Genomic DNA, 25,313 nt, shown 5'->3' with positions numbered 1-25,313 from the left:
GTGGACAGCCAAGGTCGTCGATGATATATCAAGCGACCATTGTGATGAAAGCTATGGAGATGGGCGATTGATAGATTACCCTATACGGATTAATCGATTGATGCATTAATCGCGATAAAAAATTTTACCAGTTAATCGGTTCAACTCACGCGGGCGCATTAAAACGGAAATCAAGCTCCCCAAAACTCTACGATAGATTATCTCACGCTGTCGCCTTGCATCATAACAGCCCGCTCGTACAATGCCATAATTAAAACCACACGTTTATTGAAGTGGCAACGACGAGCTAGAGGCTCCGGGTTTGCTTCTTTGAGAAATAGCGACCCTAAGCACGCGTTCCAGCCAACATATGCTAGCCATATCTACTACGTGAAGGTCCGGTTCAGCGCGCTACCAGGCAACCACACACATAAGCTATATATTGCCTTAAAATTCAAGAATGCATATGTTTTTGAGTCTTCCGTGTTGAAGACCTCATAGCAAAAAAAAAAAAAAAAAAAAAGACTTCGAGCTCTTCAAGTAGTTTTTTGGCACTAACTGAATAACCGATTGAGTAAGTGATTAACGCCTGTCGATTAATCTTATTAATTTTTTGATCCATGCCAGAGTATTTCAATGCAAATCATTGAAGGACTCTGTCCATGCCCAGCCCTAAAGAGCTCAGGCTAGCGCCGATTAACCTAGCCACAGCCAGAGCAGATCTAAATTCGACACGAATCGTCAATTCATATGTTCGCTGTTAGGCCGAGCTAAATGCGCCGAATGTTTCGCGTTTTACATTTACGACGGCGTGTTTCGACGTGCGGCGCGCGACACCACCACGCCCTCCTATTCGAATTTGGCGCCACGGCGTCCTGAAAGCAGACGACGTGCCCCTGTTGCCATAGCAACGAGGTGCGTGTGCAGAGAGCAAAGGGCGGTTGTGGGAGGGATATTGATCAAGTGCGAAAAAAAAAAAAAAAAAATGCGCGCCAATCCACCAAGTGCAGGTGGTTGCAAAGCGATCGCTGTAAACGTCACCCACAACGATTACCCACTCACCTGGCTCTACAAATCATAGAGTTTCTTATACAAATAGTGAAACCAGAGTCAAGTGAAATGCTCTTGACCACACCCCTTAGGTTAATGCATCATCTATGAATTGTGGGTGGTTGAGTTCTCCTTTTTTATATAAAATGAAAGGAAGCTCCAACTCGGTGTTACACGATATAACTTCTCCTCCGTCTCTGCCGCCGCCGACGGCGGCGGCGAGATCGGCGGCAAAGACGGGGGAGAGGTGAGATGCCATGCGTTGGTGTGAGCTTCCTTTAATTTCTACCAACTCCTAGCGCACGCGCAAGGCGCCCACGCGGCCGCCACACATGCCGTGGGCGGAGCGCAAACGGCGCGAGTGTTCGCAGGGCGCTATCAGGCGGCATTCAGCGAGAACGCAGGGGTAAACCCGCAGATGTGCTCGGGGAGTGCGCCGTCTGTCTCCTACGTCTCCGCATGGGCTCATAGCTTAATCGGTAAGACAACAGGCTCTCATTCCGTTTCTATATTTGTTCCAGGTTCGATTCGTGGCGGTGCTTTTGTTCGCGGGAGTTTTCTGTTGACACCGACGGTCGCGACAGAACACTTGGGGGGTAGACGTGACCTCCCGCGTGTTTCATTGCGGTACACCTCACAATCAAGCGATTGTAGCGCCTCCAAACTGATTCCGCTGTGTTGCGTTCGCGGGTTCGCGGCGTTGCTACAGCATCGCTTCGATGTTGCTTGCACTAACGGGAACTATTGAAACGACGACGCGGCTAGACCCGTACTCCTGGGCGTTCTCTGGCTTTTGTATTTCCGTGTGGCTTCGGGTTCCTTTGCAAAACGTGCGGGGTGACTTTACTAGGAGTGAATCGGAAGGTGTGGCTGCAGTTTAACTGCTTCTTGGCATTCTGCTTCGTCCTTCTGCACCGTGGTTGTGCGTGACCCTACAATGCGTAGAGGTGTTATCTGTGTTAAGGCCGACCTCCATGCAGCGAAGTTTCTCGGCGAACTTGGCGCGGCGGACGCCGTGGTTTGACGCGCCGCTCAGTTTTCGTCCACCCAACCTCCATGCAACGTGACACGGTGAACGCCGCCGACGGAAGACAGGACAGGAAGTACAACGAAGTACGAGGCTGTGATTGGCTGCGGCCTCAAAATGCAGTTTGCCGCTTCCGGTCGCGTTCGTCGCCGCGCGTTCGACATCTAGCTCGCGTAGATCGCCGGCGAACAGCCGTATTTTCGACGCCGGCGGCAGAGCGGCCGCCGCCGGGCGACGTTCGCCGCCTTTTCGCCGACATTTCGCTGCATGGAGGTCGGCCTTTAGCTGCAGGTGTTAGCTGCAGGCGGGCGTGCAAGTCGTGGTGTCTGCGCAAGAAAGCGAAGTCCGGCGACGTGGTTGACGTCTAACCGCACCTTGGCTCAGCGTCGTGTGTTCCCGTCGAAACGTGCGTGAGCATCTCGGGAGCGCTGGCAGCTGCCAGGGCGTGTTTACGGGGCGCCGAATCTCTTCTTATGAAGGTGTGTCTGCCCTGGTTTGTGGTGTTTGTCGTGTCTCCTGCGTTGCTGTCTGTGCCAAACATTTGTTGACGCGTCGGGCCGCTTTTGTGTGCGCTGCTTCGAGCTGTCTTGCGGAAGTTGTTGGTGGAGATGCGTGCCCTCCTGCAGTTGGTTTTGTTGTCGCCGGGTTTGTGGCTTAAGTGATGCTGTTTGCGCGGCATTTCCCGTTACATGGTCGTATCGGCCGCTTTGCAGCGTTGCGCCCTTCAAGCCCCTTTACATTCCCTGTGTTGCGTCACTGGCCTCTCAAAAGCTTGTCACACTATTTTTTACAGTAAACTTGTGAAGGGGGCTGACACGCGACGTTGTAGGTCATCACGTGTATTTTTTTTTCTTTCTAGGCGATGGTAGTCATGATGGCTTTAGGATTACTGGGATATATATACACTGATTTTAGGTTGCAACATTGGGCAGATTGCTAGCCAAAGTAAAATTGATGCGCGACAGTTAAATAGTTCGGTGACTGGGATTCGTGTTGAGATTCAAAGCAAACTCTTGAATCACAGACTGAGTGGACCATTGCTTGTGCTGTTTGGAAATGTCCTCGATCGCAGGGGTGGTGTCGTCACGGTCACGGTTAACCAGTGCAAAATGGGTGGTCACAAACTCCTTGGTATCACCACAGCGGAGAACAGAATTCCACGCTTTGCTTTGTACGGCCTAGACATTCCCACTGTTGGGGCGATTGTCCTCTTCAAGTCGAGGGTGTATAGTGTTTTGGTACGTCCTATCTGCAGTGGTTGCTTGATGAGAATAACTACACCACTGCTGTCCAAGCTCTGCCAACAAAACCTGGCTGAACCACATCTTTATCGAAGTTTCAGACATGGAGATTACAACTTTTACAGATTTTTTTGCTTAGGTTGAAAAGTAGGTCAAAAACATATGGGGCATGCAGAACATTGAATAGTGCATCCTGTACTTCCGCTTAGCGCACTGAGCATGAACAGTAAGTGTGTAACTGATTTTCTCATAGCACAGATGTTGAACAGTTGAAACGTATATCTGGTTACAGTAATATGGTAGCAACGAAGGAAAGTTTGGCATCCACCTGAATGCGGCCATATGGCTACAAAGGAAAGCTGTACAGCTTTCTCGGAAACTTCGCAATTGAAGAAAAATTCATCCTGGTCCAGGATTCGAACCCGGGACCACCGCTTAACCGGAGCAGTCGCTCTACCAACTGAGCTAACCGGGAGGCTAGCAGTTTGTAGTGCAAGAGCGAATTGATCAACAACTTGATCAATTCGTCCTGGTCCAGGACGAACTTGCGTCTGCATTGAGGTGGATGTCAAACTTTCCTCCGTAGAAACTTACTCCACCTTGGGGATTTCCCCTCAATCTGGTCGAGTCCTGTCCTTCACTGTCCTGTCCTTCACTTCGAGTTGTTGATCGATTCGCTCTTGCGCTACAAACTGCTAGCCTCCCGGTTAGCTCAGTTGGTAGAGCGACTGCTCCGGTTAAGCGGTGGTCCTGGGTTGGAATCCTGGACCAGGATAAATTTTTCTTCAATTGCGAAGTTTCTGAGGAAGCTGTACAGCTTTCCTTTGTAGCAGTACGGCTGCGTTGAGGTGGATGTCAAACTTTCCTTCGCAGAAACTTACTACATCTTGGGGATTTCCCCTAAACCTGGTCGATATGGTAACAATGGGATTTTCTGCGGAGGGAGCCAGATTAGCCTTCAGCGTAATGCCATCTCCATGGGTTTCTGTGTGAACGTTCAAATTTTACTGGTGTTTCTTTTTGCTTCCAGAGGGCACTGCGGGACACGGTATTGGAGCATGCCAGGTACTTTAAGATCACCAATGCCAAGGGACTGCATCGTGGCAGTTTCCATGGCTGGATCCTGCAGCCAAAAGACACAGGCAGCCGTTACAATGCGTACCATAGGTAATGCCCCTATCACAACTAGCTAGTACTATGTGTTTCATAGTAGAGTGTAAATGTAACAGCGATGCGTAAAACTTTTTGCGACACGGCATGTACAATTGTACACGCTAATTTTAAGAGCATTATTTGTGGGTTACAATCGTCATCATCTCCACTTGAACCGCCCAGCCAGCATTCGCATTTTCCGCTGTAGTGCGGGAAATGCTGGCTGAGCGGCTCAGTTGGGTTTCAAGGACACCTACTTTTCACGCCAAATGCTCGGCGCATCGAGTAGGTGTTCGTTGTTTTACGTTTTCTATCTAGTTGAAGTGTTTATTTAAGCAAAACTGAAGATGTTACCTTAATATATTAAGGGCTACAGATCACAATTATGTGTATACATTCTCTATTGTAGCATTGGTTAGGGAACGGTGGTCACGTTTACTATAGTGTGCTTACAATTAGGACACGAACTGATTTATTAACTCAAGAGATTGAGTTGTTTATGGTTTTTGAGTGAAATTTTGGTTATCAAAAACATACACAGGCAGTTTCAAATTTTTCTGATGGCTACATCTTAATGCGTGTCGCAGAGAGATAAATACTCTTTCTTCCCGGTTGCACAAGTATTCTTTTTGGTTGAGATGGCTTAGGATTGGCCTAGAAAATTTTGACAAAAGGTGTACTTGTGCTTGGTGTTTGTAGTATTTAGTACAAACTGCTTTGTGCAAAGGGCAAAGATTATGTTCCTCGCTTTTCATGTATTGACAGTAATGTGTAGAGTGATCTTTGTTTCTTGCTATTGTGCCCCCTGCTATGGTCTGTGTGGATATTGGCAGTACTGTTTATCAATAAATCAATAAATAAATAAATAATTCTTTAGCTTCACATTGTGTAATTTCCCCTAGTAACACGAGTTCCCAAGCTAGATACTAAGCTGCCCAACTTCCCACTTGATCTGTTTGCATTTGTCACTCTGGATTTTTTTTTTTTTTTTTCGCAGGCACCCAGTGTGCTCTTGCGTCACTCACCAGTGCAGGCTGCCAGACGTACGATGACTTCCCAGGTTAGAATTTCAGGATCTTTTTTTCCCTATAAGCAGTCCAATTCACTCAGTCGATGCAGTTTTCACAAAAAATTCTGATTGGTGCACTTATTATGAACCTTTTCGTTATTACCATATTTTCGCGCATATAACCCGCGCCAAAAACTTGAGAATTTCAGTGGCAAAGTAGGGGTGCAGAAAATACGCAGGGTTTTTCCTTCAGAGCAACTTCACGGCAATGCACGTTGTGCCGTGAAGCTCCTACGCAGTAACGCTGACTAAGCCTTTCATGGCAGCGATTCCGCTAAACATACAAGGACAAGGCATGGAGGGGTGGAGGGCGATTCCAGCTGTGATGGTGCAACAAAGCTTCAAAAAATGCTGCATCGCAAACATGGATGAAACCAAGGATGACCTTGTGTACAACAGTGAGGACTGTGGCTGAAGTGATAGCTCCAGCGAGGGCAGGGACACTGAGTGAATTGTGACTTTTGTCTTGCATTCAGGGTATTCTTCCTGCTGAATATACAGTTTTTCTTTCTACACAGTACGTCATGTGTTGCTTGAGCAGTAGGTTTGGTGCAGACATTCTTGTATCAAATGTGTGGGCAATACGCGAGGATTTCTTTTTTTCGGGCGAGCTGAAATTGGGGATGCAGAGTATATGCAGGGGCATGTTGTACGCGCAAAAATACGGTATTGTTGCACTGTGTATGGCTATACTTTGAAGCCTTGAGAAATTCAGAAATGCAGAAATGCCTTGAGAATTCAGAAATGCCACTTCCCATAAGTGGGATGGTCATACTGTCACCTAGAGAAGTACTGCCACCAAATCCTAATGCAACAATGTTATTAGGCTTTTTCCAATTTTTCTGCGAGTGCAAGCCATGTATTATCATCTGTGCTTATTAAGTGTACTCGGAGGCATGTCATTGCTGCCAACTAAATTACGAATGAGGCAGCCACATACAAGGACTATACCGAGTCTGGAATACGGTGCAGCGGTAACTGGAGTGTGAAATGGAGAAGGAAAAACACTGGAGATGAAAGAAAGTATCCGTGATTTTAGCAGGTGCCACACCTGTTTAGGAAACAAAACGCTAGAGGAAGTAACCTCGGACAGATGGTTTGTGCTGAACGCAACCATGAGGGAGAAATCCAGCGCAGAATAGGCATGGGCTGGGGAGCACTCGGCAAGCACTCCAAAATAATGAAAAAGTAAGCCTTTTCTGTTACTCAAAAGAAAAATCTACAACCAGTGCATACTGCCAGTAATGACATACAGAGCTGAAACTTGGTGCCTTACCAAACAACTAGAATGCGAACTTAGGTTGGCTCAACGGGCCATGGAACGAATAACGTTAGGAATAACACTCAGGGACAAGAACCGAGTTACCTGGATTGGAGAACAAACTAGAGTTGACGATATCATAGTTCAAATAAAGAAAAAAAATGGACTTGGGCTGGCCATGTAGTGAGTAGTGAGCCAAACTGACAACCGGTGGAAAATTAGAGTAACAAAGTGGATACCAAGAGATGGGTCTCGAAGAACGGGAAGGCCAACACGATGGAGGGATGAAATACGGAACTTTGGAGGTAAACTGTGGACTCTATTAGTGCAGGACAGGAGTGGTTGGAGGTCAGCGGGAGAGGCCTTCGTCCGGCACCTGAGCAGGCTGATGATGGTGATGGTGATGATGACACCTTCGCAGACAAGTTCGTTCTACGCCCACTCGGTTGCCGCATGCTTGGCTGATGGGGTCAGCAGCAGTGCCTGCAACTTGCGCCATTGCCCCCGATCACACCAAAGCACTTCTCCTGGAATAACTAATGCCTGCGCCAATATTGTCACTCATAGAGGGTATGAGCACAAATTACAGCCTTGTTCATTTATAAGACTCTCCGTGCCCTATCACAATGTTGCCAATTTTATCCCAAACTTAAACAAATAATCGGGGTGTTAAAGAGAACCTATTGTTTCATCCAGAAATGGTTTATTTACTGAAGAGCCTTGGCTTTGAAGATGGAGGGAAAGGGGAAGTGCCGATTGGCAAAGTGCGGAGAGGTCTGAGCTCCCTCTTTCCCTACCTCAAATGGCTCTCTTTTTCTTCAGCTTAGTCGAGGGGTCTCAAACGTGGGGCCCGCTCATGAATGTCTTCGTTCAAGTGTCTTCGTTCATCGGTGCCTCGCTCCTACTTTGCGATGTGATGTCTGCGTCACGAAAAAATGAAAGCGGAGTGCGAGAGAGAAATTCCAGCTGTCTTTACGCATTTGCTTAGGAAATAACGCATTATTGCTCGTCGAACAAAAGCTGAGAGGACTAGGACACGTAAGATCTTTCAGTTAAAAAAAATCTTCATTCAGCCTTTAGTGACCCTTATCCCTTTGCAGTCCGGAACTTTTACCCACTTTCTGGCCATTCCTGTTCACAGCCATTTTGTAAGTTTCTGGCACCACGACAGAAAACACAAACTGTGCCAGAAAAACTCGCAGGATGTTTATTTTCTCCCTGGCATTCTGCTTGAAACTCCTTTAGAGATGTTTGAGCAGTGTGTGAAACTGCTCGAAGCATTCCCCTGGGAGCAGGCCGCGGTTGTTACTGCAGGTTTTGGAGAAAAATTGGCTTCCCTCTTTCCTCCTTTTCATTTTCTATTGCTACAAACAGCACAGTCCTCGCTTCTTCGGCGTTGGGGCTTGTACATGAGATGGGTCATCCCAAATAGCCTTTCCTCGCACTCCATACATGCTGAAGGGCCCGCTTTTTGGCTCAGGCCCTCAGATCACCCACCAGCTGTTGGACAAGGTGGCGGGGGTACTGCAGGTTTCGATGCTCTTTTACCGCAGGATTCTGCAGGTGTATGTACCTTCAAATAAAACCATTTAAAATGGAAACCTCTACATGCCAGGAAATAATGTTTGGCCTCATAGTCATTGTCTTTCGACAAAATGCATAGCTCTCAGCCGGTTATAACGTACAGCGTAATTCAGCGTGGTTTGTTCGCTATACGAAGTAATTCGATATAACCGACTCCGCTTATATTTGCTATCAAATTCATTATAAACAATGTGAACAGTTGATGAAAAACGTGATAATGAAAAAAAGACCATGCCTCTCTCCACAAGCAGTAATTTACTACAAAAGAAATTTATTTCAAAAAACGTGTACACCTATTTGCAGTAGGCGGTGATTTTTGCCTGAACACGGTGTTTAGCACCGTCAACGAGAATCGCATTCTCGACAGGCGACATCATTCAGTCGAACTCCAGTCCACTTCACTGTATTTCGGAGAAGTATTGCCACAGCACATTGGTAGCAGAAAGAGCTTGTTGCAACGTAGGGCGAGGGCGATCATCTGACGGCAGCGGCCCGTTGGTGGCACCGGCACCAGACCCCATCACGTCAGTAACAATTTCAGAATCCAATGGGCTCACGGTCACAGCAACGTCATCATTGGCCGGAAAAAGGTGCGGATTGCTCCCGCTATAAGGTTTCACGGAACCGCAGTTGGGCAAGGCACCGGCCCGGAGGTTGTTGTTGAACAAGTTTATTTCAAATTTTTATTCCAATCTAAGGCTGCTGTTAAAGGGACCCTGCAACACTTATCATCGACTACTCGGAATGTATTTTGGGGTAAAGTATATTGTCCCAGCAATCTCCTCCCGCAAGAATTATGAAAATCTATTCACTATCACCGAAACTACGCGCGATGAAAAATCGCGCATAAATGCTCCCTCTCAACTCAACCACGGACAACGCGACGAAAGCTGCGCGCTCTTTCCGGAGAGGGGGGCGGCGCGCGGCGTTCTGTTCGGTGGCCTTCGATATGTCAGAGGCCGGGGAGTTTCGTCCTTTTCCTTGCAACGTGGACGGGTATATTTCCAGTCTGGTGCCACAAAAGAGCAGGCATGGCTGCCTGATCGCAAGCAAGCGCTCAGGCTGGTAGGGCATTTTTGGAGCAATAAACGTTTGTTGTCGAGTGGGCTCGATGAAAGTGGAATATTTAGTTCGTCACTCAAACTCCGCCCGCACTCAAAACAAAAGAAACATCAAAAGCATGCGGACAGGTTCTGAGAAGAAGTTCATACACAGCGCCGACGACGCCTGATCGTCACAGGAAATGCCATAATTTAGCCGCTTAGTTGACCAGCGACAGCCAATAGGACAGCCAGGACAGCCATGGCCCGATTGACGTCGCAGAGGCCATGCTAGGGGTGCATAATGAGTAGAATTGAAGAGAGAGCGGTTGGTTTTTCCGCGTCTTTCATGGCGATTTGCGCGCTTACCGCTTCACGTGCACGTGTAATATTTGGCTTGGGTGATCCTGGAAGTCTAATGTAAACGTCGCGCAGGTTTACTTGCACTGCACGAAGAGTGTTGCAGGGTCCCTTTAAAGAGCGGCCCGGAGGCTAGGCGTAACCAACGCAGAAGCGCATTGGCGGACGTTTGGTGACCGATCACGCGGCTGCAGAGTTTGATATATCCAATGTTTAGTTCGTCACAAAAATTACATTTTACATGCATAAGGGCCGAAAAACATTGAGCGTTCGCTATAGAGCATAATTCGCTCTATCTGAGTTTGTTATATATGGGTTCGACTGCAATGATCCGCCCGGTGCTGTCTCCACCGCCATCATGATCTTCGTCGCTCACTTCTGTGGATCACTGTCATCACTACCTGATGGAGGCAGGTAGTGATGACACTTCCTTACTAAAGTCATCATCGCTTTCGCTAAGTGCATCCCCGTAGAATTCCCGCGGCGAGATAGCAGTCATGCGTCTCAGCGAACAGTGTGCATGTGAAAATTCTCCAGAATCCAGAAGGCCTGTGCTGAGCTGTGTGCTCCACCCTAGTGCAAGCAAACTTCACTGGCCCCTCAAGAGATGGCGCATCATGTTGACAAATAATGCACTTACTGCGCAGTGAAACAAAAAAAAAACGAAATTGAACCTTGATCACTTATGTCGGGCATACTCGATAACGGACTGCTACGGCTGTTTTGCGTTGTCGGGCATGGCCTGACATGGGACCACAAAGGGTTAAGAGCATGAACTCCCATACATAATTGTGGGCATTTGCTGGCAAATACACGCACCCACCAAGGCCTCAACAATAGTTTGCCTAGAGGATGTTCAGGTGAATAAAACATTTGTGGGCTATGCTTTTTGTAGAATTGTTTGCTGGCTTCAAAAGTTCTAGTTTTGTGGCAGTCACCAACCTGGCTTCCAGGGTGTTTTTTATTTCACCATGCTGTATAAGAAGCACCCGTGATGAAAACTTTGGGCTAGGCTGCTTGCTATTCACACCTAATATATCCACCAAACAGCCTAAGTAATGTTTTTCTTCTGGATAGCTCCAAATGGAACTTAAAGTTCTTAGAGTTAAAAGATTTTAGGGTAAACAGAAGGTTTAGTACATGGTTAGGATATACAGAAGGATGTCTAATGTCACAGACTTCAACGGGACCTCCAGATCTTCATACGTGTTTACTATTATTTCTTGACCAAATCAGGGTGCTCTTGTTCCAAACTTAAAATTCTTCAGTTTCATTAGCTGCTCCTAATACTGCTTCAACTGTCTCATCTCAGGTTGGGTCTACTCAAGGTAGCAATCATGCCTTGGCCGCTGAACAGTGACATGCAAATTCTCATAGGCTGCAGTAGTGGCCCTGGTGTCCCGACATCTTAGGAGACAATGAGGGCTTACATTCGGTCTGCAGATGCATTCGTATATTCAGCCTGACCCAGTATTTGTATAGGGGTTTTCGCTTTTAGCTGCTCTGAGCAATTTTTTTTTCCATTTCCAGAGGTGGACAATCGACTTCTTCCCTTACTCGGCGCACACGACCAGACAAAGGCCAGTCCTCATACCTCCTGCTGCCATCCGCATTCCCCCAACACAAGGTGGGTTTCGTGCTGACAGTTGCAATGCTGTTCCTTGTAGAGCACGAACATTTTGGAGGGCTCAGCCTGAACATAAAATCCCGGGCCGTCTCCACTAACGTGAAACCCGGGGAGGGGGGGAGCATGCAGTGTATAAGTGTATTCTTGGCACCTTGGCGTTTTTGCCAATGCAGATGAAACTGTTGGGGGGTAGGGGTATGCAGCTTTGCTGTAAAAGTCTCTTATCTTTGGAGCACGAAGCTCTCTAGCGCGAGGCGTATACGAGTGTCCCAGTGTTTTTTTAGTACGCGTTACATTCTAGCGTGAGGGCGTAAACGAGCTTCCTGGTATTTTATTACCGTGACTACATAAGCTGACGATTACGACGACGACAGGAGACACCAACAGCCCCAGCCTTCTAAGGGGCTTTGCCCCCTAATTCATTTCTCTATACTTGGGTGTAAGATATTTGGTGCAACAAATCTATTAGAAGGTGTGAATATTAAAAATAAACTACAAGTGGTACCCGAGCCTCAGGATTTACCACACCGACCCGTTACCCACGTGATCGCAGCTGTGGTCACGTGGTTAACCGTGCAGAAGCTTCTGAAGTCGAAAGAAATGCCCACAATCACACCTGCTGTTTTCTCAAATTGCACTCAGTGCTCAGGTGTGAGCTCAGGTCTCCCGATTTTACTGTTTCATCAACGAAAGCAAGAACAATGTCCATGGCTACACCCAGTCTTGGGCAGTAACTAGTTACTAGTAACGCATTACTGGTAACTAGTTACTTTTTTAGTAACTCGTAACTGTAACATGTTAATTTTAAGTTAGAGGAACTTGTAACTGTAACACTGTTACGTTTTTATAGAGTAACTGTAACAAGAAATACCATTACAGTTACTTCATTTTTATAAAAAATTTTTCAACAGCAACACTTGTTAACGGTCGATGTGCAGTTCGCGCTTTCCACTTTTTCGGACTTTCTTCTGCAGAGCCTTCGCCTACTTCGTGTATGCCACCTCGCTCCCTTCGCATGGGTGAAAAACAGCTGGACTAGAAAAATATTTAGGTGTGCATGTGTGGGTGGTGTCCCGTGCGGTCAGCTAAGGGCTCGAAATTTTTAAGTATGGGCTGAAGTATTTCCCTCAGCAGCACGATGTCGCTCTCACCCTGACCATAAATAATGCTGACACCAGAACTCAGAGTACGATGCGCGGCTTCACCATTTTCGCCACATCTGGAGCGCAGTAGAAGTGTTCGACACAAAGGCGAACAGGGAAAAAAAACATCCACAAACACCGCACAACGTACTGAATCCTTTGCACTTTCGTGGAAGCCTGGAAAACTCTAGTCAATGCGTCGCATTCTCATTAGCGACGTCCAGCCCCGCTTGCAAGGTCATAAAACGCCGCGGGGAGTCTCTTGGCGTCCCCGCACTCGTGCAGCCCTGTGCGCACTGTAGAGGGGTCGATTCACAAGTCGCAGTTGCTTGCAACCATTGTGCGCTTTTGAGACCCCTGGCCGTGTTTGGGACTAGAGGCTTCATCAAGTTGTCAACAGTGCCCGAACGAGGTCGAGGAAGTAATTAATTCCATGCCCCTTCACACATACATCAAACACACCACCCAGCATCTTGGCCGGCAGACGCCTGACCACACTGCCGCTGCACGAGGAAATATTCTTGGAAAGCCTCGCGACTTCGTTTCCAGAGCTGGGGCAGAAACGAATACTGTAGCTACATCTGTTTCTGAATGTCGGGGGCAAAGAATACTTGGGTGAGCTTCGTTCGGCCTACGCCTCAAAGCAAACAAATGGAGCGGGCTTCTGGGATCGGGGATGTGGTTGCTGTGAAAGGTTCCATGGGATTGGGAGAACAGTGTTTCCCGGTCGAGGCGACATAGTTCGCCTTTGTGAGGACAGGGAGCGCAGTAAAAAACAGTAAAGCGCCCAGTTCAGTTTTTATTCCCTTTGGAAATAACCTTGGCTCATTTTACCAATAAATTCAGGAAGCTCTTGCACATTTAAAGGGGCCCTAAAAATAGACTTCCAAAGGTCGCGATTTGAAGTGTGCAATCGCGAAATTGTTTTCACAGCAACATGCCAAATATTACACCTCTGCATGAAACAGGGTCCGTACAAACATGAGAAGATCATCTTTCCTTCCTTGTTTAACGGTCAATCCTCAACGCCATTCTGACCCACACTGAGATAATTTTGCGACTCTGACATAGCCTCTATGACGCAGCTGGGGATGAGAACTATGTCGGCACTATGCCGCAGCCACTCGGCATTCCCGGTTCTGGGGGAAGCCGCAGGTGCATGTTTTGGCAGTTTCGGAGAGTGGCACTGTGGCACGATGCATCCTTGTAGGAACAAATGACGATCGTCGCCGTCCGTCACTTGAGCTTAGCCGAGTTTGTAGATGCAACATGTCGTTCATGAGATACGAATAACGCTGAAAAACACTGAGTGTACCTGCAGGCAGGAATGCTGCTGCATGCGCTACTGCATCCAGCATCTGCCTGTCTAGTGGACAAGGTGCCCACTGTGCAGTGTATGGACGAATTGGCTGCTAAAACTTGTCATCGCCTGGTGGAGCAGGACCATTGCTGAAAATCAGTTTATAAACGCATGAAAGAGGGGCATAGTGCAGTGAAAGATTGTGCTGGTGATCGTTGTCGGTGGGGCTTTGTAATGCGGGGACCCAATAACTGCAGCAATGCTAAGCCTTTTGTGCATGACCCAGCCTTGGGTGGACTCGTTCGCCGCGCCAGCTTTGCAGGCAAGAAATGCTGCTAGCGGGCCACAAGTTATTGATGCGAACCTCCAATAATTTTCAGCAAGCATGTTGGGTTTGGGACCCCCCTATCATCCTCATCACCACCACCACCAGCCTGCTCAGGTCCACTGCCGGACGAAGGCCTCTCCCATTGACCTCCAACTGCTCCTGTCCTGCACTAATAGAGTCCACTGTTTACCCCCGAAGTTCTGTATTTCATCCCTCCATTGTGTTGTCGGCCTTCCCCTTCTTGTAGACCCATCTCTTGGTATCCACTCCGCTACTCTAATTGTCCACCAGTCGTCGGTTTGTCTCACTACATGGCTAGCCCAAGTCCATTTCTTTTCTTTATTTTAACTATGATATCATCAACTCTAGTTTGCTCTCCGATCGAGATAGCTCGTTTCTTGTCACTGAGTGTTATTCATAACATTATGGTTCCATGGCCCGTTGAGACGACCTAATTTAGCACTCTAGTTGTTTAGGAAGGCACCAAATTTCAGCTCCCTATGTCATTACCGGCAGTATGCACTGAATATATTTTCTTTTGAGTGACAGGGGTAGCTTGCTTTTCATTATTTGGGAGCGCTTGCCGAGTGCTCCCCAGCCCATCCATACCTCTTCTGCACCGGACTTCTCCCTCATAGTTGGGTTCAGCACTAGCCGTCTGTCCAAGGTAGCTATATTCTGTTACTTCCTCTAGTGTTTCATTTCCTAAGCTGAAAAAGGCGTTCTTGGCATGCTTATTCCTCATTACTTTAGATTTATTCATATTTATTTTGAGCCCCACGGCCGTGCTTTCTGATTGCAGTTCCTCGAGCATTATTTGCAGGTGTTCTGCAGTCTCACTCAGCAAGACTGTCGTCCGCAAACCTCAAATGGCTCAAGTATTCCCCGTTTATCCTTAATCTTACCTTTTCCCAGTCAAGCTTTCTAAATATCCCCTCCAGACATGCTGTGAATAGTTTCGGCGAGATGGTGTCTCCCTGTCTTAGTCCGTTTCGGATCGGAAATTTATCGCTTTGCTTGTGGAGGGTTATCCTGCCCGTGCATCCCTTATACAGGGTGTCCCAGCTATCATGCACCAAGATTTAAAAAAAGAGCAATGGCGTTACTCGAAGAAAACCTAGTGCGCCATGTTTGCAATACTGTGGAGAAGCGGAGAGTAATTTTTTTGTTAATGATGTGTAACTAATTAATTGTAATTAATTATCTAACTCGATAATTACAGCCCTAATCACTGCAGAATCAATGAGGCACTTGTAGGTACCCACGAGGGGCATCTAACTGCAATATTTTCAGCGTCGAACTAATGGCGTACTCATTTATTATGACTTATAAAGAAAACCCGCGAAATATGAAAAATACCACGCGTGGGCATTACCCTCCGTGGGCATTGTAAAGCAGCGTCCCCAAACAAGCTGATTGAAAGCAACTGCTTCGCCTGTCACCCGCCCCAAGAGACAGCGCATAAACTTGATAAAGGCATGCCTGGAAGGAGCAGCAACAGCAAGATTCGCTGGGCGCCTGTGCAGATAAGGCACAAACTCGGTCGCGATTTCTTTCTTCTTTCTTTCTTTTGTTTATTACATTCTGGCTAACTCAGAGGCAGCCTGTTTGAGGGCATTGCTTTACGAGGCGCGCAAAAGCGCGCGGAGGCGCCGTCACGTGGTATTTTTCATATTTCGCGGGTTTTCTTTATCAGTCAGAATGACTGAGTACGGAATTAGTTCGATGCTGAAAATACCGTAGTTAGATGCCCCTCGTGGGTACCTACAAGTGCCTCATTGACACTTCAGTGATTAGGACTGTAATTCTCGAGTTAGATAATTAATTACAATTAATTAGTTAAATATCATTAACGAAAAAATTACTGTCCGCTTCTCCACAGTACTGCAAACATTGCGCACTAGGTTTTCTTCGAGTAGCGCCATTGCTCTTTTTTTAAATCTTGGTGCATGATAGCTGGGACACCCTGTATAGGTCTTCTAGAAGTCTTATGTAGGTTTCCTCTATTCTCTGGTCTTTTAGTGCTTTTAAAACGGCATCGGTGAGTACAGAATGAAACGCTTTCTCATAATCTATAGATGCAACGTAAAGGGGTTTAGTGTACTTGGCGTGCAAATCTGGCCTGCTAAAATGCACGTTTCCCTTCTAAAACGGACGTGCCAATGCTAACACGGCTGATGCAACAAGCATTGCAACTGGCCTTCGAGCTGTGGTGGACTGCAACAGTCCTTGCACCGTGAAGTAGGAAGAACATGCACGTCGGCTACTAAAAAAAGTGTGACGCACTGCTGAAGAGAGCCAATGGCTGTGCGTGCCTCTGAACACAAGCTTCTTGACTGATATCTCTAGGTTGTTTTTCTCAGAGATGGTCAATTCACCCCCGCATGGGGCACCTTGAGTAATCTTGATGATGGTATTGGCGACACCGCGGACCCCGAGCCCCCTAACATAAGTTGTAACCTACTGTGATGATGTGTTTAAAGGTGGAGGGTTAGAAACCACAAACGGTGGCGGTCAGAGCCCAGGTCAAGCTCCGGCGGATGGGCTCCCTGTCTGTTTACCAGGTTTACCAGGCAGGGAGCTCCGGGACCTCTTCAGCTATTAGGGTGAGGCTGCAGAAGAAAGTACCCCCATTCCCTGCTTTTATACTATAGCATATGGTATTTTATAAACTCACGCCCAAACCTGATCGGTCCCTGAAAAGTAGCCGCACCGAAGTATCTTTTCCTCCATGGTTAACCTTAAGCTTTCCTGAACCAGAAAATTACTCTCCATTTCTTATGAAATCCCATGATACAGCAACGAAATCAGTCTTCTTGATTGCAAAATATCTTGAAGCCATAATAGGAACATCTTACAAGGCTAAAGAACAAAGGACTGGTGAGGTTCTTGTGGAGGTAAACAAGCAGCAGGCCACAAAGCTTCTAGCTCAAACTCGTATGGTTGTTCTGGACGTCAGGGTCACACCCCACCGGAGCGTCAACAGCTCTCAGGGTGTGATCTCTAAGCCAGATCTGCTGAACAAAACGGATACGGATCTCCTTGCAAGCTTGAAGGATCAGGGCGTCACGGCCGTGAGGCGCATCACCATCCGAAGAGACAACCAGGAAATTCCCACCCACCACATCATCCTGACCTTTGACTGCTCTGCACTTCCACAATATATAAATGCAGGCTTTATCCGGTGCTCCATTCGTCCGTACATCCCGAACCCATGACGCTGTTTTAAGTGCCAGCGGTTCGGGCACAGTACAAACTTTTGCCGTGGCAAAACAACCTGTGCCAAGTGCGCCGCACAGGACCACCCCACTGACAATTGCAACTCTGCTACCCTCACTTGTGCTAACTGCCGATGCCCACACGCTGCGTACTCCAGAAAATGCGAGAAATTCCAACAGAAAAAGAAAATAATAACGTCAAAGTCACTGAAAAGTTCTCCTTCCTAGAGACACGAAAGAGGTTCGCTTCTTTCCTTCTGGGGAAGTACACCGATGCGGCTCGTTGGGGGATGGAGTGGCATCTGGTTTTGGGAGGGACTCAGTACCGCGATTCGGACTTTGTCCTGTCATCGCCCCTTTCTGCATTGCCTCAGGCAGCCCGACCCGTGACCACACCGCTTGCTGAGGCAGCAGAGGTTGTGGTACCAACCGTCTCCATCTAGACCGATGGCGCTCCCGCCCCGGCCTCCCCAGCCTCCAGTACGTTGGAGGCTGCTGAGGGGATGGACACCGGGGTCCCCGCATCAGCTCCCACCCCCGCCGCACCGCCCGTGCCACCTGTGGCACTCCTGATGCCCTCGGCAGTGGCAGCTCAAACGAAGGGCACTCGCAGGGGTGCTAAGTCCAGGGGGCTGGTCTGTTGGGCACCCCCCTGACATCTGACGAGGGGATGGACGTCGGACCGTACCTGCCCGCATTGCGGTGCAAGGAACGGGCTGCAGCATCCAAACCAGCTGAGAAGCTCAAAAAGCCCCCTCCCAGAATAACAGCCACGAAAGACAACACGTGAACACACGCACACACACTCTCCAATCATTCTTAAAGGGACCCTGCAACACTCTGAGCAGTTCAAGTAAACCTGCGCGACGCATAGCTTACGCAACCAGAAATACCTGAGCCAAATATTAGACGTGCACGTGAAGCAGTGAGTGCACAAATCGCTGTGAAAGACGCAGAAAAACCAACCGCGCTCTCTTCAGTTCTCCTCATTATGCATTTCTGGCATGGCCTAAACGACGTCATTGAGGCCATGGCTGTCCGAACGGCTGTCACTGGTCAACTTCGCGGCTAATTTCTCGCATTTCCTGTGACGATACGCCGTCGTCAGCGCTGTGTGCGAACCTCTTGTATACCTGAACCTGTAGGCACAGTTTTGCCTTTTCTTTTGTGCTTTTGAGTACGTGCGGAGTTTGAGTGATGAGCTCAATACTTCCCTTTCAACGGGACCACTCGACAACAAACGTGTATTGCTTCACACGCACCCTACCAGCCGGAGCACGCGCTTGCGAGCAGGCACCCTTGCCTGCTTTTTTGGGGCAGCAGACCGGAAATAGACCCCTCCACGTTGTGGAGAAAAGGAGAAAACTCCCCAGCCTGTGATATATCGAAGGCCGTGAAAGAGAACGCCGCGAGCCACTCCCCTCTCTGGGCGCACAGCTTTCGTCGCGTTGTCCGCAGTCAAGTTGAGAGAGAACGATTATGTGCGATTTCTCATCGCACGTAGTTTTGGTGATAGTGAACGGATTTTCACAATTCTTGCGGGAGGAGATCGCTGGGACAATAGACTTTACCCCAAAATACATTCCTATTAGTCGATGGTACGGTCCCTTTAAATGTAAATAATGGGTACATAAAACATCATTCAATAAAACTGCGAAGGCCTTAAAAATCTTCATGATGTGTATGAGTTGCTGCATGCTCATCAGCCAAGTGTCATGTGCCTCCAAGAAACACACCACAATTCCAAAAAAATTTCTTGAATAGGTACATGGTATTCATAAAGGACAGGGTTGTCTGCACACACTCTTCGGGCAGTCTGGCTATTGTTGCCCGGAAATCATTAGCATGCCACCCTCTCTCTTTGAACACTGTCCTTGAGGCTGTAGAAATCCGCACGATAATATTTAATAGGTTGATAGCGGTATGCTACCTCTACATCTCCCCTGACTTCCAGTTTTTGAGCTCTAATTTCGAGGGCCTCGTAGATTAGCTTACCCGAGCCATTCATTCTCATAGGCGACCTGAATGCGCATAACTCTCCTTGGGGCTCCTCCCACACGGATGCCTGAGGTTACCTTATCGAAAAATTCTTAACATCTTCAGAAGCATGGCTATTCAACACAAACAAGCCTACATACCATAACCTAGGACACAACACTTACTCACACCTTGACTTGGCTATTGGCTCTGCCATCTCTTTCAATCTGTTATGTGGGATGTTGGCACTAACCCATGTGGTAGTGACCACTTCCATACCTCACTGACATATTTAGGTAAAGGCCCAAGCAGTCCATCTTTCCATCACAGGTTTAATGAATCAAAACCAAACTGGAGTACATTCACAGATACATCTAAACTACAACACACAGCCACAGCACACTTACATGTAGACGAAACCACTTAACTCCTCACGGCACACATCCTCGATGCTGCCAGAAGGTCCATTCCCCAGGCTTCCTGTGCCCTGTGCTACCCAAGGAGACCCTGGTGGAACAAGGACTGCAGGCGAGCACGACAGGCCCAGAACAAGGCGTGGGGTTTCCTTCGCCGGTACCCCACGTCCAATAACCTTGCATCTAGAGCCACTAAATAAGTTTGCATCTATCAAATCTATCAAAACGACTCAGGAGACGCGTGCGCCATGAGGGAAAAAAAAGGGGGAGTTGGCGCACCTTCCTCACATCCATCAACTCCTACACCGACTCTCACAAAGTCTGGACACATATACGAAAATTCAGACAACAGACACACAGCTTGGCCCTGGTCAGCACAACAGGAGACACACTCAAAGATCAGGCCAACACACTTGCACAATACTTCCAACACGTGTCCAGTTCTGCACACTGCACAAACACTTTCACGAAACACAAAACATCTAGTGAAAAGAAGTCCGTGTGGGATCTTAATAAGCCATACACCTTGTGTAACACCCCCTTTTCACTTCATGAGCTGAAGATAGCTCTCAGCACATGTAAGCCTTGAGCTCCAGGCGGAGACAACATTACATACACTATCATACATCACGAACACACAGACACACTTGAAACACTTTTGCACCTCTACAACAAAATATGGCTTTCGGGGCGCCTTCCAGGGTCTTGGAGGGAGGCCATTGTAGTGGCTATTCTGAAGGAGGGGAAGGACCCGTCATCCCCTGCTGGTTATCGTCCGATCACCCTGACAAGCTGCCTGTGCAAGCTGCTCAAGAAGATGATCAATAGGAAACTCGTGTACTTTCTAGATTACAATGGTCTTCTCAAGAGCCTCCAGGCAGGCTTCTGGGCGCGACGATCCATAAATGATCAACTAGTTGCTTTATAGGCGTACATTAAAAATGCATACATACATAAGCAATACTGCGGTATGGTATTTTTTGATATTGAAAAGTCATATGATACCGCATGGTGCTCCAGCATCCTTAGAGACCTCAAATCTTTTGGTATATCAGGTAACATGCTAAACACTAAACAAACCTGTCAGAATGCTGTTTGAACAGACATTCCGTGTCAGAGTTGGGTCAGCACTATCAGACGTTCAGGTTCAGGAGAATGGCATGACTGAAGGTGGCGTTTTGAGCTGCACATTGTTTATGGTTAAGATGAACTGGCTCCGAAAGGCACTGCTGTCCTCCATTTCTTGCCCGGTTTGTGTAGATGACGTTCAAATATCCTTTAAATCATGTAACATGTCCATATGTGAACGTCAGGTCCAGCTTAAGGTCCAACTTTCTCGCTAGGCAGATGAAAATGGTTTCAAACTTAATCCTGCAAAAAGTGCCTGTGTTGTATTCTCAAAGAGGCGTGACATCCTGCTGGATCCTGACATAAAGCTCAATGGTGACACGATTCCGGTAAAACAGGAACACAAGTTTTTGGGTGTGGCGTTTGACGAAAAACTCACATTCATCCCTCACATCATACAACTCAAACAAAAATCCCTAAAAACAATGAATATTCTCAAAGTCATATCTCACCAATCATATGGGGTAGACAATCAAATCCTGCTTGGCCTTTATGCTGCGTTGGTAGGGTCACGGTTGGACTACGGAAGTGTTGTGTATGGGTCAGCCATGAAAACAGCAATTAAAATGCTTCACCCAGTGCTTCACTTGGGGCTTCGCCTCTCTTGTGGCGCATTCCGTACTAGTCCTGTCAGCAGTCTTTATACAGGGTGCGACAAATGGTGCTTAGCACACCAGCGAACTTACATTGACTTTCTATATGCCTCTAAACTCTCATCAATGTATAACCATCCCTTTAAATCGATTTTTAATGATATGTTTGCAACTCAACTCTTTTTAAACCGCCCATCAATTTCTGTTCCCTTCTCGCAGAGAGTGGAGGACGAGGTGACTGTTCATTAGGTCTCCATCCTAGATACATTCAAATCATCTCACACTGATCTTGTAGCACCATGGCATCTTCGTCCTGTATAATGTAACTTGTCTTTCTCACAATACAATAAAAACAGGACACCAACAACTGGGATTTTGTGGCATTTCATGTATCTGCAGGATAAATGCAGGGCTGCAGAGTTTTTCAGTGATGCGTCTAAAACTTTCACTGTGGTGTCTTTTACTTTGCATGGACCCAATTTTAAAGCAGGTAGAACCATGAATGTAAAGACGAGTATTTTTACGGCAGAAGCATGGGGCATTTTTCTGGTTGTAAGTCACATAGTTGAACATCACATTCCTAAGTCCATCATTTATACAGATTCGCTGAGCGTCGTCCATACATTGTCATCCGGAAAATAATCGAAAAACCACATCGTTAATCTTGTTTTCAAATTAATTATGCTAGCCTATTTTTCAAACTTTGAGGTGCCTGTGTGTTGGGTGCCAGGCCACTGTGACATCGGCGGAAATGAGCTGGCAGATGAAATGGCCGCCAGCGTTGCACTTCAAAACACGATCAACATAACAACACTAGCTTACACGGACCTCAAGCCACAGATCAGGCAACAACTCCGTAAAACATGGCAAGCAGAGTGGAGCGAACAGACAGGCAACAAACTACACGTAATAGAAGCGCATTTGGGACAATCCACTACTGACTCACACAGCAGACACATAGAAGTTACTTTAGCTAGGTTACGGATACGCCACACACTTGTAACACACTCGCACCTGCTCACTGGATCTCCAGGACCCCTGTGTAGCAGGTGTGGGGAGGGCCTATCCGTGATACACATCCTCATCCAATGCAAGGTACTCGACATGATACGACGCAAACACTTCAGAGAACTCTACAGACAACACATTCCATTACATCCGTCATACTTTTTAGGAGACGGTGCCATGTTTTCTGTTCAGCGCACCTTTAAGTTTCTGTCAGAGGTTCACTTCCTACAGCTCATCTCATACCACCCACAGTTTTACCCCTGGTCTTATACACCAGTCACCTTATTTATCTTTTAACCACTCTTGGTCTTCATCCTGGCCCTGTACACCAGTCGTCCTCATCGTCTTTAATTGATTTTATTCGTGTTCACTCAAACCAGTTTTAGTTGTCACCTAGTCATCAAAACACTTTCTTGGCGCTTTTTGCCCGAGTTGGCCTTGTGCCACTAATATTCAGACATCATCATCATGGTCAGCTCACAGCATCCACAGTGCTTTGGAGGCACGAAAAAACGGCAAACACTCCAGGCTTTATTGCTGGCGCTTTTTAGTGAATGATAAATTGCCTAATACTTGATGCTTTTCAACCATTTCTGTGGGAGGATGTTCCTTGGAGAGTACTGCAGTGAATGTGCAAGTAAAATCGAAACCTTTGGAATCCAGTTGAAGGCCCTTTTAAATTACCTTTCCAACGGCATTCCAATTGGCAGCTTTCCAATTCTGCCAACACCATTCTTAATAGCAATGGTAGGGTGCTTACTCTTTTCGTAAAAAATGCAAAACAGTAGACTTGCAATGTCTATGTATGTGCATTCTAATGCCCAGCAATTTTTGAAAGGGCAGTCAAGAAATTTGAAAACAAAATGCTTAAGTAAAACTTGGAAGAGAAGGAATTTTATAGACGTTATAGGTCTTCTGCCCACTGATGACTGTTGGAGTGTTTGCGTGAATGCTGTCTTTATTGTCTGTAAAATTGGTTTGTTGCATCTTGCATTATCTTTATGCAGTATTTGTTGCTTGTCTCATTCTATCCACTTAGGAGTTCGGACAACAGCAGCAATGGAGTGCAGTTTGGAGGGGAGCCTCATTCCTTCTTGTCGTGTCAAGAAAGCAGCCATCACGCCACACGTGCGAAAGGGGTGTCCCCTGAGAAGTCTTACACCTGCCCTGTTTGCCAGAAAGCCTACTGCTTAAAAAGCAGCCGGGACGCTCACATGAGAGCGCACAGCGGTGTGAAACCCTATATGTGCAGCATTTGTCAAAAGAGCTTTTTTCATAAATTTCACTTGGTTAATCATGAAAGGGTGCATTCTGGCGAGAGGCCCTACACATGTACCACCTGTCAGAAAGGCTATACTACAAGGGGAGCTCTTGCTATTCACAAAAGAGCGCACACTGGCGAGCGACCTTACATTTGTAGAACCTGTCAAATGAGCTTTGCTCGACGAAGCACCCTGGTTCGTCACGAGGTAGTGCACTCTAGTAAAAAACCCCACGTATGCAATGTTTGTCAAAAAAGGTTTGCCGTGAAAGGCTACTTGACCGCGCATGAACAAATGCATTCTGCTGAAAGGCCGTACGTGTGCGATGTATGTCAGGAAAGCTTCCATGTGAGACGGAAGCTTGTTCACCACAAGAGAGTGCACATGGATGAAAAGCCGTTTGCATGCCGCACTTGCCAAAAAACGTTTGCCGACAAAACGATTTGCATACGTCATGAGCTGCGTCACACCGGCGAAAAAAGCCACGTGTGCGACATCTGCCAGAAAGGATTTATATTGAAAGGCGATCTGAAGAAACACGAAAAGACACACAGCGACCAAAAACCCTACTCATGCCCTGTCTGTGAGAAGAGCTTTGCTCGGAAAGAACACCTTGCCAGTCACGAGGCTACGCATGCTGAAAACAAGCCGTATTTTTGTGTTACTTGTCAGAAAGGCCTGGCTAGCAGAGACCGTTTTCTATATCATAAGAAATTGCACTCTGGAGAAAAACCATATGTCTGCAGTACCTGCCAACGAGGTTTTGTTTTGAAATCGCAGCTTGCCAAGCATGAAAGGACGCACACTGGCGAAAGGCCCTATGCTTGTAGTGTCTGTCCAAAACGTTTCGCAAACAAAGACACTCTTGTCGCACATGAGAGTAAACACTCTGTGGCCAAGTCCTCTGGGTAGTGGTTCATAAAAGCATTGCCTGGAAAGCTACCTTGGTAGGCAGGGAGAGATTGCATGCTAACGAAAGCCCAGTATTTGCATTATTTGTCAAAGGAACTTTGCGAGCCAAGGAATTGTTATTACTCATTAAAACACACGCTCACTTTTTGACAGCTATCCCTAGGAAAAAGTTCTCAAGAACATGCTACAGCAATACAGGGGATTGTGCAGTACCTCTTGGGAGTTCATTATGATATCTAGCATGACAGATGGGATGGCAGTAATAAACAGTGCATTTCGTATTAAATTTTTTAGAGGCAGTGACGGGTTTATATAATGATTTCTCCCTCTAAAATAAAAATTTGCGTGAAATAGTTTTTTAGCAATGATTCCAATGGATGGAAATAAAAGTCACCAACGGCGGCAATTATTACCGCTGTGAAAGCTCGATTGCGTGCTTGTTTCTAATGCAACGCAGGCACCCGTCGATAAACTTCGACAAATCCTAAGCATATCTTTAAACCGCAGTTGAGAATCACATTGCATTTGATGCACTGACCAGTGGTTGAAGACAAAATTTTTTGGCAGCAGCCCCAACTGGGATGGAAATGTACAGCACCATCAGTTTCGTGATCGAGGCCTCTTGCCTCTGATACACCA

At 47.1% G+C, this 25,313-nt stretch overlaps 1 protein-coding gene across 7 annotated transcripts; it reads left to right on the top strand.

The window, feature by feature from the left end:
* Window positions 1–1,415: 1,415 nt before the first annotated feature.
* On the top strand, window positions 1,416–25,103 carry LOC144149478 (uncharacterized). Of its 7 annotated transcripts, none has more exons than XM_077681056.1 (6): window positions 1,769–1,893; window positions 2,342–2,462; window positions 4,328–4,464; window positions 5,447–5,509; window positions 11,294–11,390; window positions 23,540–25,103. In XM_077681056.1, exons 3-6 carry the CDS (start codon window positions 4,356–4,358, stop codon window positions 24,672–24,674), a joined length of 1,404 nt encoding a protein of 467 aa, XP_077537182.1. In that variant the 5' UTR covers window positions 1,769–1,893; window positions 2,342–2,462; window positions 4,328–4,355; the 3' UTR covers window positions 24,675–25,103. The 7 variants fall into 7 exon arrangements, with proteins under 7 accessions (XP_077537183.1, XP_077537182.1, XP_077537179.1 ...); XM_077681053.1 differs by having other exon boundaries at window positions 2,342–2,535; XM_077681054.1 differs by having other exon boundaries at window positions 1,775–1,893; window positions 2,348–2,535.
* The last annotated feature ends 210 nt before the right edge of the window (window positions 25,104–25,313 follow it).

Source organism: Haemaphysalis longicornis, unplaced genomic scaffold, assembly GCF_048455015.1.
Source record: "Haemaphysalis longicornis isolate Haplotype H1 unplaced genomic scaffold, Haemaphysalis longicornis Haplotype H1 scaffold_8, whole genome shotgun sequence".
Lineage (NCBI taxonomy): Eukaryota > Metazoa > Arthropoda > Arachnida > Ixodida > Ixodidae > Haemaphysalis > Haemaphysalis longicornis.
This window is presented reverse-complemented; position numbering and strand designations above follow the sequence as displayed.